At 43.6% G+C, this 18,773-nt stretch overlaps 1 protein-coding gene across 2 annotated transcripts; it reads left to right on the top strand.

Moving 5' to 3' along the window:
* The first annotated feature begins 1,919 nt into the window (after positions 1 to 1,919).
* On the top strand, positions 1,920 to 14,314 carry TMEM230 (transmembrane protein 230). 2 transcript variants are annotated; one of them, XM_033950607.1, is made up of 4 exons: positions 1,920 to 2,045; positions 11,440 to 11,560; positions 12,248 to 12,370; positions 12,679 to 14,314. In XM_033950607.1, the coding sequence occupies exons 2-4, from the start codon at positions 11,465 to 11,467 to the stop codon at positions 12,817 to 12,819; spliced, it is 360 nt and encodes a 119-aa protein (XP_033806498.1). In that variant the 5' UTR covers positions 1,920 to 2,045; positions 11,440 to 11,464; the 3' UTR covers positions 12,820 to 14,314. The 2 variants fall into 2 exon arrangements, with proteins under 2 accessions (XP_033806498.1, XP_033806500.1); XM_033950609.1 differs by lacking the exon at positions 1,920 to 2,045 and adding an exon at positions 2,102 to 2,122.
* The last annotated feature ends 4,459 nt before the right edge of the window (positions 14,315 to 18,773 follow it).

Below are 18,773 nucleotides of genomic sequence, written 5' to 3'. Positions count from 1 at the left end.
TCCAGAATTAGATTTCGGAGCTATTCCAGAGACCGGCCCCCACGACATTAGTCCTGGACTTTTTGCAGGAGGGACTATAGAAGGGGCTTGTCAGTACATTCTCAAGCGGAAAGAGGCTCCTTGGCCACTCACCCAATGTCACCCAGCTCATTAAAGGAGCTCTGCGATTGTGCCCTCTTGAGTGTTCCCCTTTCCCTTAACATTGTCTTGCAAGGTCTCAGTGCTGCTCCATATGAGCTCTTACAGGAAGGAGGCTTTCCTCTTCAATCTTACAGTACAGACAGTGTTCCTGGTGGCAATTTACATCAGCGAGACAGTTTGAGTTACAAGCTCCTGCAGGGAGCCATTCCTTAGGTTCACGAAAGCAGGGCTCTCATTACGCACGATCTTCTCTTTCTTACCGAAGGTAGTCTTGGCCTTCCATATCAATCAAGAACTACAGGGTTTAAGAAAAAGGATAAAGCATTGCATTTGCTGGATGTCAAGCAAGTGCTTCTTTGGTACCTTGAAGTAACTGGGTTTTGCATTTCTGATCACCTTTTTGCTCTCACATGTCATGCCAAGAAAGGGAGGCCGGTGTCTAAAGTCTCATTTTCCAGATGGATTAAGATGGCCATTTCCTCCATGTATGTGGGTTGTGGTAAACAACCACTGATCACATTGAAAGCACACTCCACTATGGGAGTTGCTGCTTTGTGGGTGAAGGCTTGACATCTCAGCCCCCCTCCCCCGGATGCAAAAAAAAAAAAAAAAAAGACCCCCAAATGGAAGACTGGCAGGAGAGATGCCCACATTAGAGAATCTTCCCTTCAGACTGCTGCTCTCTAAGCATTTGAAACAGCGAAGATAAAATTAAACAACTACAAGCAATAGGAAGCATGCTGCTCATTTACCAACTACTAAAAAACCTGATAGGTAAGTCATTTTATGGTTGCCATTAAACTGCATGATTTCTGTTAAAAATAATGCTGAATATCATTATTGTTCATATGGTCAACAGTGCTGAGGCAGCTCAATGTTTAATTTTTGCAGTATTCTGGAAATAGATGCACAAATTTTTTCTGTTTATTGTATTTTGATTTTTTTGCTACATAATTCCTAGTGTATATATTACTACTACTAATTATTATTTCTATGGCGCTACAAGACGCATGCAGCGCAGCACTGCGTCACAACAAATAAGAAAACAGTCCCTGCTTGAAAGAGCTTACAATCTAAACAGGCGAGACAGGATGTCATGGATACAGTCAAGGGAAACTTATCAGTAACAAGTACCGGGTACACAGCTGTACCAGAGCCCAATCGTGAAAGTGTCCTTCCTGGCAGTGTTCAACAGTGCCCCTCTGTTCTACTTTTGACTAGGTTTTGCCCTACCCAGTATTTTAACTTTAACTTCCACTTCGTCCCAGCCATACCCTATCCTGATCCTAGCTCTATCCACTTTAGCTTCCCTAAACAGTTGAGTCACCCTGCCTATGTGTGAGTGGTCTCATCTTAAATTTTAAAGTATTTCCTGAACATCGCTTAGTGCTGTATCAATGTTAGCTTATAGACTGGGCTCAGGGCTATATTTAGGAAATTATCAACTGTGCACCATTCCTCGTTACAGAATGCGAAGAATTTTAAACAAGTTTCCATTTTTAATAAATTATGACTAGGTGTACAGCAAATAAAAGATTTTCTTATATCCAATAGGGGACGTGAGCGTGAAAACCTTGTTCATAGCTATTGATAGCAACTTTTAGCTCTTGCTCTGTTGTAAGTGCGGTCCGTGTTACCATTGTACAATGCTTAGGCTACTCTGGGCCAAGGAACAAGGTCGTATCTCGCGGATTCCGCCGTGTTTACTCAGGGCCAATGAACCCAACCATCGAAAATTGGATGGATTCCAGCCTGCAGCAGACCAATTGGCCTTTTCTTTGCAAGCGCCAATAGAAAGGTAGCTTGCATAGGGAGTTCTTTAAAGTACGGTGGCCGGAAGTAGTTAGTCGGTGGAAAGCGTTTCTGGGTGAAGTGGTGGCAGGGAGCATGGGTTCCCGGTACAGGTAAAGTATGAGGAGATAGGCCAGGATTAGTGTAGCCGTAATCTTGCGCACCTCGTTCGTCCCACAAATGCTTTACGGTAGGTTTGCAAGTACAGAACGTTTTCGGATTATTTCGGGGCAGACTGATTCCGAGGTGTTTTAACTATCGTCATTAGGCTTTGTTAAGCGCACTTTCAGTATAAGAATTATCTGAATGTGATGACGTTTGGGGCGCTGCTTAACGCCTTCCTTTGATCTGCACGGACTCGGGAAGCCGCCCCCACTTGCATGGCTTCAGGGCACACTTTTTCTCTCTTTCCTGACCCTTTTTTTTAAATTTACCTTGCTGTTACCATATTTCAGAAGACTAAAAAAGAGGGCATGTGACTACACCCCCGCCTATACCGTGCCCTGCCCTTGCCTCCCACTGGTCACAGTCCCACCCCACCTTTCACCCATTTTCTTAGTTCCCCTTCCCATCCTCTTGTACCATTTTGGCCCTCATCTATCCTCCACTGAATTTCATCACCCTTTCAGTTCCAGCTCCAGCTCCATCCCTATCTACCCTTCCTTCTCCTGCCCAGTTTCTCTTCCTTCTTTATCCTTTCTCCTGTACCTCACCACAGGACCAATATCTCTCTCTTCTTTCCCCTGTCCCTCCTCCATTGTACTGCAACTCTCCCCTTCTCCATTCCAACATCTGCCACACTCTCCCTCTTCACCTAACTGCACCCCAATACTAGAGCCTGCACCAATTCAAACCCCACCCCAGGTTCCGCAGACCTCTCTCTCTCCAGCTCCTGACTCCCCCACCTACCTCCTCCCTGGCTGCTGCATTGAATCTTTGGGCAAGCAATGAGGGAAGCCTGTTGCCTCCGTCCTGCCCCAGAAGCTGCTTCTGCAAGTCCCACCTATGCGGAAACAGGAATTTGTTGCAGAATATTATTGTTTGTTATAGTTTATGAAATAATTTGGTTTTATGTCTTTGTATTTTGTGACGTTTGTTTTCGGGGTTTTTTTAATATGTTTTATTAACCAAATTTTCAGTAAACAAAGCACACACCAAATAAGCAATAGGAAATCAGCAAAGAAATACAAAGCAATTCCTATCCACCCAACCACCCTCCATAGCCAACCCCACACCTCCCACCCACCCAATTATACAAAACAGCAAAAATATTCCAGCGCCATATTTCCAACAAAATCATGGATTCAAGAAATGACTCCGAGCCTTAGAGGTCAAGGTGAGCCAAAAAGGCTTCCAAATATTACAAAACAAATGTCCTGTTGTAGTATCCAGTGAAGTCAAAAAGAGTTGTTCCATGAAAGCCTGCTGGATCATGAGGGTGCGCCAATGGAACAAAGTTGGTGGCTCCAGTGTTATTCAACAATGTTATTCAAAATGGTTTTTTTCCCCCAGTAAAATAGCTAGTTCCAAAAATCCCCGAAAACCCTTTGGGGATGAACAGGGAATAGACTCAACGTAAATAACAGTTCAGGACAACAAGTATATGTGTAATACCACATAGCAGAGAGATGTTGGGGAATCTGAGTCCAAAAGACTTGTACCAAGGGACAAGACCAGAACTAATGCCCCAAAGTAGTCATAGGTTGATGACACTTAAAGACAGTGGTCAGTACTACTCATCTTGGCTCGGTAGAGAGATACACCGGAGATCTTGTGACATTGTTTTAATTATGCATGTTAGATTGTAACTCGCTCAGGGTTGTTGAATGGTTGTGAGTAATAAATTTTTAAATAAATAAAGTTGAAGGATAGATTTTGTTTGGAAAGGGTCTGGACGATCTGATAGCCATCGTGGCAGATTGTTGGCCAAAATCTCTGCCTAATAGCAGATCGCAAACTTTTAGAGCAGTGGTCTCAAATTCAAACCCTTTGCAGGGCCGCATTTTGGATAGATAGATTGACATTTTAGATAGTTTTTCACTTTCTGCATGTTGCACTGCTTTCAGCTGTGTATAGCTGAAATTATCAGAAGCAATTAAGGAAAGATTTATAAACTATAAAGAGTTTTACCTCATGGAAAATTGTGATTTAGATTCTAATCTAAAGGATCAACTGCAAGAGACAAGATTTTGGTTTAGTCCTCTAGTTGTTGTTTTTTTTTGTAGAGGGGAGAATCAATATCTGACTTGTGCCTGGTGCCTGGAAAACTTTTGCCTTAAGTGTCTGGTGGTTGCGTCCGCAACCGCCTTCGGCTCTCATCTCCAGCACTGGACACAACTGCCATCAAGCAGTTATTGCTAGGAGAGGTACCGAATTTCACGAGATTTCGTACACATACACACAAGCCTTTAATGATTACGTTCTGGAACTTTACCCGCCTCACTGCTGAAACCTCACGCAAGCGCTTTCCTGCGTCTGTACACGATTGTCCTCTCCACTCCACCTCACAATTGTGTACAGATGCAGGAAAGCGCTTGCGTGAGGTTTCAGCAGTGAGGCGGGCAATGTTCCAGGATAATGGTAACATACCGAGGGCCTCAAAATAGTACCTGGTGGGCTGCGAGTTTGAGACCACTGTTCTAGAGGTTCTGACTGGTCTAATGTTTGCAATTCCAGGTGCTTCGACAGTACTTGGGAGTAGCCTCATCTCGGAGATGTTATCAAGACAGAAATTTATAGAACCTAAACAAAGTCAAGCCTCCAATTCTTGTCCCACATCAACCTCCAAGAAAGTGCAATGATGCCAGGGCCGAAGTCTTCCCACTGAAGATAGGAGGAAGGCTCTCAGCGTATGTCTGGGTACAAATCTCTTCAGATTGATGGAGATCATTCAGAGAGGGTACAAGCTCGAGTTCACCAATCTTTTAACAGACTGGTTTGTGGACTTCCAGTGGGGCACCCAGAAAATCATGTAGAGTCTTAACAGTACAGAGACTTGTAGAAATTCAGGCCATAGAGCCAGTGCTGCCCGAAGAATCAGGCTCAGGCAGATACTCTATGTACTCCATGGTGCTCAAGAAAAGCTCAGAAGATAGAGACCCATTTTGGATCTCACATACGTTGATGAGGCTCTTCAGGTTCCATGATTTTGCATGGAAACCATGCAGTCAGTCATTGCAGCAGTAGCTCTGGGGGAATTTCTACCTTCCCTAGGTTTCAAGGTTTATTAAAAATTTTACATCGCCTATCAACATTCTAGGCGATGTAAAATACAATACAATTAAAAAAGGAGGGAATACAAATTTAAAATGTTGCAACAAATGCCGAGACAAGGACAAAAACAAGCAAACAAACAGGAGACAAAAGGACTGGGGGGAGGGAGAGAACTACAATATAATCAGAAAAGATCACAATGAAGGATAATACAAAAGGGAAGGGAAAAGGCTATTCAGAGCTGCCTTTACAGAATCTGTAGAAAAGCCTACCTGCACATTCCCCTATTTCTGGAACACAGGAGTTTCCTGAGATTCTATGTGCTGGAGAGACATTTCTTGGCGCTCCCCTCAAGATTAGCAGTAGCATCACACACTTTCACTAAGGTGATGGTGGTGGTGGCAGCGCATCTCCTCAGGGCAGGATTGCAAATGTGTCCATATCTGTATGACTGACTGATCAGAAATCTGTTGTTATCAGAAGGGGAGCAAGCAGTGTTTCAAGTGGTTAGGTCTGGATAGTGAATTTTTGAAAGAGGCAACTGGTTCTAAAACAAATACCTGGAAGTTCTATTCAACATGGCAGAAGGCTGAGTCTATCTTCCAGAGCAGAGGCACGCAGACAGAAGCTTTGCACTTAGATAATGGACATGATGGCCAAGCCAGCTCCATCTGCATGGCACTACTACCTCCAAATACTAGGCTCCATGGCAGCCATTATAGATGTGATCCCTTGGGCGAAAGCTCACATGCATTCTGTCTAGAATGCACTACTGTCTGGTGGTCCCCACAAATGGACTTCCTTCAAATGACTCTTCAGTAGACTTCGGAATCCCACTACAGTTGTTATGGGGCATGCCTTTTATAATAACTTTGTGGGTGATTCTCACAACGGATGCCAGATTGTTCGGCTGGGGAGTCCATTGCAACGGACACCCAGTCAATCAAGAAGCAAGATTAGCAGCATACCAGACCAAAGGGTCAAAGAAAAAAGGACCAGATGCTGAAGAAGCTGGATGTGAGGAGCGTCCGCCTATCTTATCTAGAAGTCACCAATGAGTTCTAACTGTCAGACCATCCGTTTGTGCTCACTGGTCATGCAAGACATAGTAGACTGGCATCTAAGGCTACTGTTTCAAGATGGATATGGATGGCCATCTCGTCAGCATATATTGCTTGTGACAAGCAATTGCTGGTCTCTTTGAAAGCACATTCCACAAGAAGCATGGTTTCTTCATAGGTGAAAGCTTGGGTGATTTCACCTGGGGAGATTTGTAGTGCAGCGCCCTTGTCTGCTCTGCATACGTTCTCCCAAGTTCTACAGAGTGGACATGCCAGCATCGGAGGACACTCTTTGGGTCCTTGAGTTTTGTGAGCGGGCACAGAAGTCCCACCCTAGATTTCTGGAACTGTCCAGAATGACACACCTATTGCACTAGAAAGAGATTAGGTTCTTACCTTGTAAATGTCTTTTCTAGTAGATAGGTGTGTCATTCAGGAACCACGCCCTGTCAGTATTTACCTCACCTGCTTACAGTCTTCAATTAGGAAGTTCAAGATAAAACTTGAGATTTTGATGTCAGTCAGACCTTAAGGGTGTGAAGAATATTGCTATAACACATTTGGGAGAATGTTTGAGCTCCATAAATGTTTCTGATTGGTATGGTTATTTTGATTGTTCATTTAAGATGTTTAACATGTTATACATTCAGAGCAGTGTACCGATCAATAAAGATAAGTTGAAAGTTTTTTCATCTATCAATTGCATAGACAGCCCTGCTTAAAGGTTTTTAATAGGGAGTGCAATGGAGGTTTTCTGCCAATGAGGTTACCACCCAACCACCTTTATCCACCATTGTGGTGGTGGAAGGGCATTTGTCTGAGGCTTTTTCCTCCATTTTTTGAAATTTACACCCCTTTAAACTGAAGCAGTACTGCCTACACTTATTTGTGACATCATCATCTTTTGTGAAAGTGTTGCACATTATACATTCAGAGCAGAACAGATCTGTAGTTCAGGGAGTCTTCTTACCTGTCCTTATATGATCCTATACAGGCCCTCTCCGAGTTAAGAACAGGTTCCATTTTTTAAACTGTTCTTAAGTTGAATTTGTATGTAATTCAGATCCTAGTATTATTCCCACCATCTCCACCTCCTTGAGGCCCCTCTTGCATCCCTTTCCATCCATCTTGCATCCCTTTCTACCACAATATCCAACATTACTTCCTCTCATCTCTTTCTTCCCTATCTCATCTCTTTTCTACCTCACTCCTCTCCTACCACCATGTCCAATAATTCTCTCTCCCTCCCTATACCCAACAATTCTCCTGTCTTCATTTCCCCATGTGCACCATCTCTCTTTCCCTCTCACTTAGACACCCAATTCTCCCTTTCTATTCCTCCCCCACTTCAGCATCTGTTTCCCTCACTCCATTCTTCCATCCTATGGCTCATGCTCCCCTCCTCCCCTCCATTCTATGTCCCAAGTTCATGCCCCCCCCCCACTTCTTCCTTCCATTCTTTGTCCGAAGTTTGTGTTCCCTCCCTTCTGAGTTCTAATACGCCCCTCTCCCCCTCCCTCCCTCCTTTCTGTGTTCCAATTACGTGCCTCCTTCCAGCAGGTGTATACCTTCTGGCTGGCTCCCTCCTTCCAGCCACAGTCGTTTCTCTGCACAAAGCTGCAGGCGGCTCCTACGTGTGCCCGCGACTGAGTCAGAAGCATTCCCTCTGATGTCGGAGGAAGCTCCTCACATAACCTGGTAATAGTTTTGACTGCACTTGGATGACCTAAAAGACAGGTCTGAAAGGGGCATATCTGGAGGAGTGGTTAGGGCAGTATATGGGTAGGATGGGGCCTAACCTGGGGGGTGGGCAAGTAAACCATAGTGAGGAGGACCCAGGCCCATAAGCCACTCTATCCATTACATATATGGTGGAACATGTGCACCCACCAAAACACTACTCTACTTCCATATAGGTTCCACCTGCAGTCATAAGGGCTATTGGGGTTGTAGACAGATGGGTATAGTGGGTTTTGGAGGGCTCACCATAACCTATAAGGGAGTTCTGGTGAGATGTTTATGTGGCACCCTTTTTGTGAAGTTCACAGCAGTGCCGGGTAAGGTGCCCCACTGCTCTGTTGCTATGTCTGGGGGTGGCCAGTCCCTTACAAGATTGGCCCCTTCCACATCCAAATGGTCTTGTTCTGGGTGTTTGGAACTTGGACAAAATTTTGGTCGAAAATGTGGTATAAGGATAAGATGTCCTGGTGGTTTGGACGAACAATAGCCTGTACATTCAGAAAGACGATTTAAAAAAATATATATTCTAGACGTATTTTTCAAAAATGGGCATTTTCCTACTGCTGACTTTGCGTGTCTAGCGACATATGCCCAAATCAGACTTAGACATATGTTTTGATTATGCCCATCCACACGTTCCAGTGGCAGACAAAATTTAATGTTAGTAAGTGCAAAGTGATGCACATGGGGAAAAATAACCCAAATTATAGTTACATGATGCTAGGTTCCACATTAGGAGTTAACCAACCAGGAAAAAGATCTAGGTATTATTGTGGACAATATGTTAATCTTGTGCTTAGGTGTGGCAGCAGGAAAAGAATAGCAAATAAATGAAGAATAGCCTAACGCCTTTGTATTGCTCCATGGTATGACTGCACCTCGAGTATTGTGTGCTTCAATTCTGGTCACTGCATCTCAAAAAAGATATATAGGAATTAGAAAAGATACAGAGAAAGATAACAAAGTGATTAAGGGAACAGGACAAAGGCTAAAAAAGGTTAGGTCTCTTTAGCTTGGAGAAGAGATGGCTGAGGAGAGAGATAAGAGGGCTATAAATCCTGACTTGAATAGAATATCTGGTAGTCTTAGTGGTGTATTAACGGCAGGAGTGAATCCTCAGTCATTCTTGGCCTTGTCAGCTCTTCTCTCAAAATGTTGCTGTGACTTCTTGTGGCAGTCTTGTGAGATTGCCATGACATCTAGTGGAAGCTGTTTTGAGAGCAGAGTCAGGATGGGCAGGAGCGACTGGGGATCGCTTCTGACCTGAATATACCATTAGGGATTATAAAATAGGCCTGAAGGGGGCACCTACAGGTGGCAGGAGGGAGAAGCAACGCCTGTTTGGAGAGGGGAGAGAGGGAGACAATAAGGACAAAGCATAGATTTTCAGCTTCCATAGCCTTTCGACCGAAACTGGGCAGAAAAAGGATTTTAGGGCAATTTCAGCACCGTAGCTGTAACCAAAACCAGAATTCAGTCAGCTTCCAATGTGAATTGATTGTTTTCGCTTTATTTATGTTTATTGTTTTATTTCCTTGCTGGGTAAGGAACAATAAGTATTAAAAATGAGGGACACATTAAATAGTCTAAAACTGGTGCATTCATGTAACAGACTTCCCCACTGTACAAACTGTTTTGCAGTAGAGCAGGGGTGTCAAACTCAATCACATAAGGGGCCGAAATCTGAAAAAAAGGCAAAGCCGCGGGCCAAATTTGTAATTAAGTTAATTAGGGGTCCTTTAATTAAAGTATGCTAACTAATTTAGCGCACACTAAATGTGCACCTTAATAAAAAGACTCCTAAGTGACTAAGGCTTAGTTTTAGTAGAAGTATAGGGTTACAACGTCTCCAATCCCACACCAGCTCTGTGGTGTAAACAAAATAAATATTGTAATCACAAAACAGAAAATAAAATTATTTTTTCTACCTTTTGTTGGTCCCAGGCCCTGGTTGTCTTCTGATAACTCGCTTGCCAGGGTCTCCTACCCATTTGTTGTTTTCTTCTTTATCCGTGCTAACCATCCATCTCTGTCCTCCATTTCCCTTCCCTCCCCCGGAGGTCTGGCATCTTTCCTTTTTTTCGTGTCCATATCCGCAGCTGCAGCAATGGACCCCACAATCCCCAGATCCACCATCTGTCCTTTTCTCAACTACCCTTTCAACCAGCATCTCTCCCTCCTTCCTCATCACCCCAGGGTCCACCATCTCTCCGTTTCTCTTCCCAACTATCCTCCTATCAGTATCTTTATCTCCCCTCCACACCATCCCTTGTGTCCAACTTCTCTCCCTTTCTGTTCCTTCCCTCCCTCCATCCCATTGCCCACCATCTCTCTCCCTTTCCTTTGTTTTATTTCTTCCCCACCCCAATCTCCACTCAGTTCAGCATATGCACATCTGCACCCCTTCTCTCCCTCCGGGTACTTCTACACCAGAGCCCGCCCCCGTCCCGAAGGCCTCTATGTTTTCCCCCATTCTTCTTCCCGGTCTCACCTTCAGATTTGGCCCGCCGTACCTACCCTCCCTCCATCCTGGCTTCCTGGTCTCCTTTTGCTGCTGCTTCTGCTGTTATTCACTCACGTCTGTCTTCACCTGGTCTCTTCAAAGCAGCCTACTGAGGATCGCCAGCTGGCTGTAGCGAACTTCGCAGGCCGCTGTCCAAATCGGTAGCACGTTCCCTCTGATGTGATCATGTCAGAGGGAACATGCTACCGTGGTGGACAGCGGCCTGCGAGGTTCGCTACAGCCGGCCAGCGATCCTCAGCAGGCTGCTTTGAAGAGGAGACCAGGTGAAGGCAGACGCGAGTGAAAAACAGCGGTTTGTGCCGGCGGTTCAGATTTAGTTTTAAAATGTCTCCAGTAGGGTGTTAGAGCTACTGCTGACTGCTCAGTTTCCTAGAAGAGAAGGACTGCTAATTTTTCTGATAATTCAATAGAAGCATGGCTCTTTAGGCCTTAAATACTTTGATGAGAGAGGTTTATGTAATAGTGTTGCACTAGGAAATGTAGATGGCAAAATTTTAAATCCAAAAGCCATTAAAATAATTATAGACTAAGATCAATGGGGCTGGGATGTAATCAGACAGCGTACAGAGAAAAATGTCATTCACTGTTTTGGAGCCTTGGCATAAAACCCCTGAGTAATGATGTGTTTTATTAATGCAGTGATCTTAAGAAGATAATTTTAGAAAGCATTAAAAGGCAATCTAAATATAGAGCAACACAAAACAGGTTCACAGAAATCAGTACTGTATATATAGCAGTGTTTCACCCAGTAGCTGGCAGGTTTTAAAATTGGGGGCGTGATGGTGCCTCAGTGTGTCAGCAAGAGAGAAAGGGGTGGGATGTTATCTCACAACTGGGAAAGAGAAGCAAGGGCTTTGTATGGCAGAGGGGAGAGTAGTGTGTGAGTACTGAGGGATGGAGTGTATTAAACAGTGCAGACCTTTCCCACTCAAGCCTTAGTTCCTTGACCACGTCTCTGTTTTGTTCCAGATTTTAGCTGACCTCGCCTCCTGTGATGATGCCTTCACGTAATATAACTGCTGGGATATCCAGCAGCAAGGTGAAGTATGCTAAGCTGTCCAGTACTGATGATGGATACATTGACCTTCAGGTAAGAGGTTGGAAGTCCCTGCTGAATTATTCCTGCTAGTCTTACTACTCCAGTAGGCTACTGACCGAGAAAGGGAGCTAAGTTACAACCAAACTCTATGCACTGGTTATAGTTCATCTTCTTGAATTATTGCCATTGTGTTGATTACACTGTTTATGCCAGTACAGATCTCAAAATGGCAACCAAGACTTTCCTCAGTAGCCATTTCCATTGAGCAGGGCCACTGGGGCAGGAAATGGGCTTTGTTCCTGCCCCTGAAGAAGCCACTAGACCACCATGGCTTGTTTAGGTTGGCCCAGAGAGAACCTATGGGTGGTTAGGAAGCCCAGGATGGCTAGGTCTTCCCCCCACTCCTCTGGAAACCCATTTTTGGGGAGGGGGGGGTATCTTCTGCCAGGAGGGGGCCGGTGGAGTGGTACAACATTTTTTGGTTTCAGCTTCAGTTCTAGCCAAAACCGAGCAGCAAATTTCAGCTGCAGATTTGTTTTTATTTGGTCTCTAGGTGAGTTATAAGTTTCCAAAAGGTAGATTCTGCAGGTCAGTAAATTTATCCATTTATTTTTTTCCTAATGCACTTTATGGCCAACTTGGGGTAGTAAAGGGCAGCCTTAGGTTCTTTAGGGTGTGGGAGAAAGGTAATGGTGGTGATGTCTTTTTAAATGCAAACTTTCTGTTTATTCCTATAAGTTCAAGAAGAGCCCGCCAAAGGTCCCGTACAAGGCGATTGCATTGGCAACTGTGCTGTTCATGATTGGGACGCTGCTGATAGTCATTGGGGCTCTACTTCTGGCAGGTTACATTATCAAAGGGGTAAACAATTTCCCTACTGTCTAGCTTTCTTCTTTAACTATGATATTATGCACCACATTTTGGAAAGGGGAGCTTTAGCTCAGCATCATCTTTTAAATGCCTCTCCTCCTTTCCTCATAAATTGCAGTCCATGGTGACACAGGGAGCAGAAGCCAGGCCTGGAATTCAAAACCAGTTCCTGCACACGGCACGTCACAAAATTTGCCACAGAGCCATCAGCCTGCCTCCCTACATTCACTCTGTTAATAAATACAGATAATACATTTTAACAGTCTACTTCTTTCTGCTTCTTTTTTGTTGTTGTTCAGGATACAGATCGAGCTATCCCCGTGCTGATAATTGGGATCTTGGTATTCTTACCTGGGTTTTATCATCTGCGAATTGCATACTATGCATCCAAAGGCTACAGAGGCTATTCCTATGATGATATTCCAGACTTTGATGACTGAAGACCATTCTACCATGCTTCCCCACAACCACCACCACTAATATTACTAATACCAGTGGATGGCTTTGCAGATATAGAGAGCACCCTCACCTCCTACTCAGGAAACAGCAGTAAAGCAGAAAACAATTCTATTTTAGAAACTTTCTCAAAGACGTCTTCAAATGCCAGGGACGCCATGACAAAGTATTATATATTCTTGAACATTTACTGTATCATATTTATGTAGGCTTTTTATGTAAGAAAAAGCAAACTGTATTGAGCATTTACTGGATATGCTGGTAGGTGTATCATTTTTGTTATAGAACAGAATTGGCAACAAGAGAAGTATATTTTAATTTTCAGTAAATGGTGAACAAAAATTGAAGGTGGCTCCGTATAGTGATCAGTACCCCTAATCCACCAGACTGTGGCAGCCCATCATTCAAGCTTTAAAATAGACAAATTCAAACTTAGTACATGTGGTCAGAATAAAGTCAGATAGTGTTCTTTTAAAATAAAAAGCAGACCTAAAAAAAACAACCAGCAAGCCCCAGAAACAAGACATGGCAGCAGAAATGAGAAAATAGCAGGCAGAGAACAAAATCTTGTCTTTCCTTTTGTTGAGGCCGAGTTCTAAGGCAACAAAAGATCATGGTACCTGAACAGCAGACCCATACGTGAGAGGTCAAGACTTTAGCAGGCTGTATAAGGATCTGAGCATCTGTCTGCTGTCCAGTACCAGGACCATATCTTTTTTTAATATAAAATCACCAAACTTTATCCTCTTTGCTTGACTGTCTACACAACCTTACTAATGTTCTTGATATTCTCATACATGTCTTGGGGTTTTTGTTTTTTTTTAAGTTTGGATTAAAATGTTATGGACCTGTTTTGTCTGAAGCACTATGAGTCTGATTCTATAAACGGTGCCTGAATTGGTAGGCGCCTAGGGAATAGGCAAGTTAAATGCCATTTATAGAATCGCACCAGTAGGCATCAAAGACAGGTGTCGATATATTTCTTGGCCTAAAATACTAGCACCTAATGCAATCCACGCCCAAACCCTGTAAGTACACCTAATTTTCGAATAGGCACCAATGTAGACATCTACATGGCGCCTGTTCAAAAATTAACTTTTTAAGTTGTTTTTTTAATGGTGCTGTTCAATGAGCCAATTAAAAAATTAAGGTGCCTAGATCGGCTTGATATGCTGATCTAAGCACCTAACATCAGGCATATTTTATAGAATCGGGCTGCGTTCAGGACACACTTGCAGTAACTTTGCATTCAGCCCCCTGTGACTATAAATAATGGATTAAAAAGATTTGACCTTCCTCAGGACACAGCTTTCAAGTTATTTTTTCAGGCTACATATTTATATAGCATTTAAATCGCGCTGCAGATTTGTGCAGCATTTAATCACAGGTTCCTGCTATTGTAGTGTTTGTATATTTGCTTTGACATCCTGTTTAGTTTTATAGTGACTAAAATAAACTCAGTAAAACAATTAATCTTGAGCCAAAGAAGTTATGCAGTGCAGTCTGTACCAGGTTCACAAATATCTGAAATAACAGCTCTTAAGCGTTCAGGACGCTGTGGAGAAAATCCATTCACATGGAGCTACATGCAGAGTAGTTTGAATTGCTATTGTTAGTTGCCCCACTTAATTTCATGAGGATCATGACAGCTTATGAAAGATTTTCCTTTGTGATTGCTGATTATTTCAAACATGAATTTCTTCCAGTCTTGTGACCAATTCTGGAGTGGATATCTTGATGATTTTTTTTTCTTAATAATAATAATAATTATTATTATTATTAAGAACACTAGTGTTTAAGCCCGTTACATTAACGGCTGCTAGAGTAGATGTGTCTGTCTGTCTGTCTGTTTTGGTTTTTTTTCTTTGTCTCTCTCTCCTTGGATGCTGTCTGTCATTCTTTCTGTCTGTGTCTCTCCCTGGCCGTTTGTCTCTCTGGCCCCCTGCCTGCTTGTATTTTTCTGTTGCGCCATGCCTGCCTGCCTCTCCGTGGCCCCCTTGTTCCCCCCCCAGCACACCCCTCCCCCCAAAGCAGCCCCCTTTCCCTCTTCCCCTGGCCCCCTGTTGTGCCATGCCTGCCTACTCCGTGGCCTCCTGTTTCCCCCCCCATGATTGTTGTCTGCCTCCAGCACACCCCTACCCCCAAAGCAGCCCCCTTTCCCTCTCCCCCTGGTCCCCTTTTGTGCCATGCCTGCCTGCTCCGTAGCCCCCTTCTGTTCCCCCCTCCTGTTCCTACCCTCCCTCCATCCATGGTTCCTGGTGTCTTCTGTCCCACTGGAACAAACCGCTGCCGCTGCTGCTCCTATTCAACAAAGCAGCCTGCTGAAGTTCGCCAGCCGGCTGTAACGAACCTCGCAGGCCGCTCTCCACCATGGTAGCACGTTCCTTCTGAAGAGGAGCAGCAGCGGTTGGTGAGTGAGAGCGGGAGGGAGGGGGAGTCGCCGGCGTGTTCCCTGCCTCCGTGTTCCAAAATGGAATTCGGCACAGAGGGACACAGCACGGCTCAGCGATCACAAAACCCTAAGTGTGCATACGTGCTTAGGGTTTTATTATAGAGGATAAGAATTGCCGCTGCTGGGTCAGACCAGCGGTCCATCGTGCCCAGCAGTCTGCTCACGTGATGGCCCTTAGATCAAAGACCAGTGCCCTATTTGAGCCTAGCCTTACCTGCATACGTTCTGGTTCAGCAGGAACTTGCCTAACCTTATCTTGAATCTCTGGAGATGCTTTCCCTTATAACAGCCGCCAGAAAAGCGTTCCAGATTTCTACCACTTTCTTATTTTCAATTATTTAGTTTTATGCCTTTGTTTTGTGCCCCTGTTCAAAAAGTCAACACTAGTGGCACCTGAAACAAGAGTTAAAGGAGTCCAGTGTGAAAGTCTTTCTGGTTTTGTGTGTATCACTGTATGATACCAAGGAGTGAAAAGTTGAGTGTTCTACTGTTTACCATGCAGATTATTGTAACTCTTGTTTAATCAACATCAGTGGCAACATCCAGCTGCTGTACTCAAAGGCCAAGCAGCTTGATATTCTCACATGTTCCTTAATCCTGTTTAATTATTCCATTGACTAACTGTACATTTTTTTTTTATTTGAGCAAGATTTGCTATACCGCCTGTAACTGAAACACAGAGCAAGGTGATTTACAATCTAAAACAATAAAATACATTTAGAAAAATAGAACTACAATTCTTTGAATAAGAGAGAAGTAATCAATCAATTTAATCCATAATTGTTTGGCTAATTTTCTAAAAGAGAAGTCCATAGGCCATTATTGAGATGGCTTGTGGAAATTAACTGCTTATTCCTAGGATAAGAAGCATAAAATCTGTTTTACTACTTGGGATCAAGCTAGGTATGTTTGAAGGCATCAGGGATGGTTGCAGTGGAGAGCAGTAGGTTGAGGATGTGATTTGAGAGATGATAGCGAGATAGCGCTGTGTAGGCGAATGGGAGTTGATTTGGAGGATGAGAGAAGATGTGTGGTTTCCTTAGTGATTTCAGAGAAGGAGGAGGGGGAGGCAGCTTGGTTGAGAGCTCAAGGTGAATCTTCTGGATCTTATTGTAGAAGAACTCTGCCATAGTTTAGGGAGAAATTGAAGGGGGATAGGAGGTGAGGGTGCTTTGAGTAGGAAGTTTAGTGTGGTAAAGAGAGAGCAAGGGTTGGAGCTAAGAGAGGTAGTTAAGTGGGTATATGTAATCTATCAGAAGGTGCTTGAGGAACATTTGTGACCATCTGTCATGGACCCTGCAACATGACAATGACTGAAAACATACCAGTAAATCCACCAAGGACTGGCTGACAACTAAGAAATGGATAGTCCTGGAGTGGCCAAGTCAAAGCCCTGATCTTAATCCCATTGAGATGCTATGGGGTGATTTGAAACGGGCTGTACGTTCAAGAAACCTTTCAAACATCTCACAGCTGAGAAGAATTCTGCATTGAGGAGTGAGCCAAACTTTCCTCGGCCCGATGTCAGAGACTGGTAGATGGCTACAAGAAGCGTCTCACTGCAGTTATTTCAGCCGAAGGGGTAACACTAGCTATTAGGGTGTAGGGGTGTCCGATTTGACATTGATATGTGAACATTTCTTAAAGAACAATATTTCATGGGGTGTCTTAATTTTTTCACATAACTATGTGGGGACAAGATGTAGTGGCAGAGTTAAAGCTACTTCTGGGTCGCCGAAGGCAGCGTGTTTACTTCACTGCTGCCTGTGGCCCAAAGAGCTAGAGCAGTGCCACTGGGATCAAGAACGGTGAGCAAACATTGGATCTTGCTGGGGGGGGGGGGGGGGGGGGAAGAAACTCTGGATAGGTGTGCAGACTTTGCAATGTCTGTCAAAATAAGAAAGTAGAGGTCAGACAGAGCCTTCCTCTTTTCACTCAGATTAATTTGAAAATCTTCATCCATTAACTTTTTTTAATCTTAAAACTGAGATTGTAGTAATTTTGTTGTTGGCTCTAATGATATTTTTTTATATGCATCTATATTTAATAATTGCTGCTCAACTTCTTGCATATAATCAACTCTCTTGTAGAATAACCACTTCACCCTTACCAACTTTTTAAATTATGATTGCTTTATGTTGCCTTAAGGTTGTTAGAGAAGCCCTCTCTCTTTTGTACAAATTGTCCACTTCCTTTCTGTGATGTCTTGCAATACAATTTGTTTTAATAAACAAATGGCTGGATCCATGTTATTAGGGGGTACAAAGTAAATGTGGTCTCTTTAATCACACTTTTGTATCTGTACAAAATGTCTCAAAATAACATGAATCTTGAAGTTTTCAAAATAAGTTGTGGGCACATTAAACGCTTCCATTAAAAGTTTGGGCTTTGCTCTCTCAGTAGCAAACTAAGTCAAGGTGAAGATAAAAAGTTTTCAATTTGTTCTGTGAGGGGAGAGAGGAGGGCTATGTCTTACCCTGCTATTGGCTAGAAAAATGAAGGCAGATAAAGACCATATGGCCCATCTAGTCTACCTATCAATGCCATCTGCTTTCTCTTTGACTCCCATATAAATCTATGGAATATGGATGTAGTAGCTTGTGCTGAGTCTACAGGAGTAGCTACTTTCTCGGGACCAGCTGTATCTATGACAGCGCAGCTTCCCTTTCATCGGAACTGGAGCTCCAGGGCCAGCTCAAGCGCTAGTGATACCTTGAACCAATTTTCTTTGGCAGCATCCCCTCCCTCCTTGGGATATCTCACCCTTTCATGAGCTGGCTAAAGACAGAATAATGAGGGAACAGTGCCACTCCCACAGGCAGGGGGAAGAAACCAAACTGTGAGGTGGGAGAGAAAAGGCTTTAACACAGGGATCTCAAAGTTCCTCCTTGAGGGCCGCAATCCAGTCGGGTTTTCAGGATTTCCCCAATGAATATGCATTGAAAGCAGTGCATGCACATAGATCTCATGCATATTCATTCGGGAAATCCTGAAAACCGGACTGGATTGCGGCCCTCAAGGAGGGACTTTGAGACCCCTGCTTTAACAAGTAGATCAGGCAAGGTCAGAGGCTGGGTATTTTGGTGCTCTTTGTCACCTCACCTAGTCCAATTGTTAAGCCAGCCCTGAATGCATAAAACTAAGAAACCCATAAAATTAGACCCAGTTTTTGTTGCCTATTGTTCAAATAACTGGTCATTTAATTCTCAAAAGAGCCTCCCTGCAATTTAGCTGGAAAAATCTTGCTGAAACACATGACATCCCTTTTGCCAAAATCCATATCAGAAATTATATCTATCTATAATATTACTCGTACTGCACAGATGCTAGGGCATATGAAGTCAGATCTAGGCATGCCTGACCTTGTAATAGATTTTCTTGAAATGAATAAAAGGGGGGGGGGGGCTTTAGTTCCAGGTTGTAATTAATTTCATGCTTAGGAGATTGTTTTTCTGCTGCTCTCAGCACGAGCACAATACCAGGTTA

Source organism: Geotrypetes seraphini, chromosome 6, assembly GCF_902459505.1.
Source record: "Geotrypetes seraphini chromosome 6, aGeoSer1.1, whole genome shotgun sequence".
In the NCBI taxonomy this organism is placed as follows: Eukaryota; Metazoa; Chordata; class Amphibia; order Gymnophiona; family Dermophiidae; genus Geotrypetes; species Geotrypetes seraphini.
This window is presented reverse-complemented; position numbering and strand designations above follow the sequence as displayed.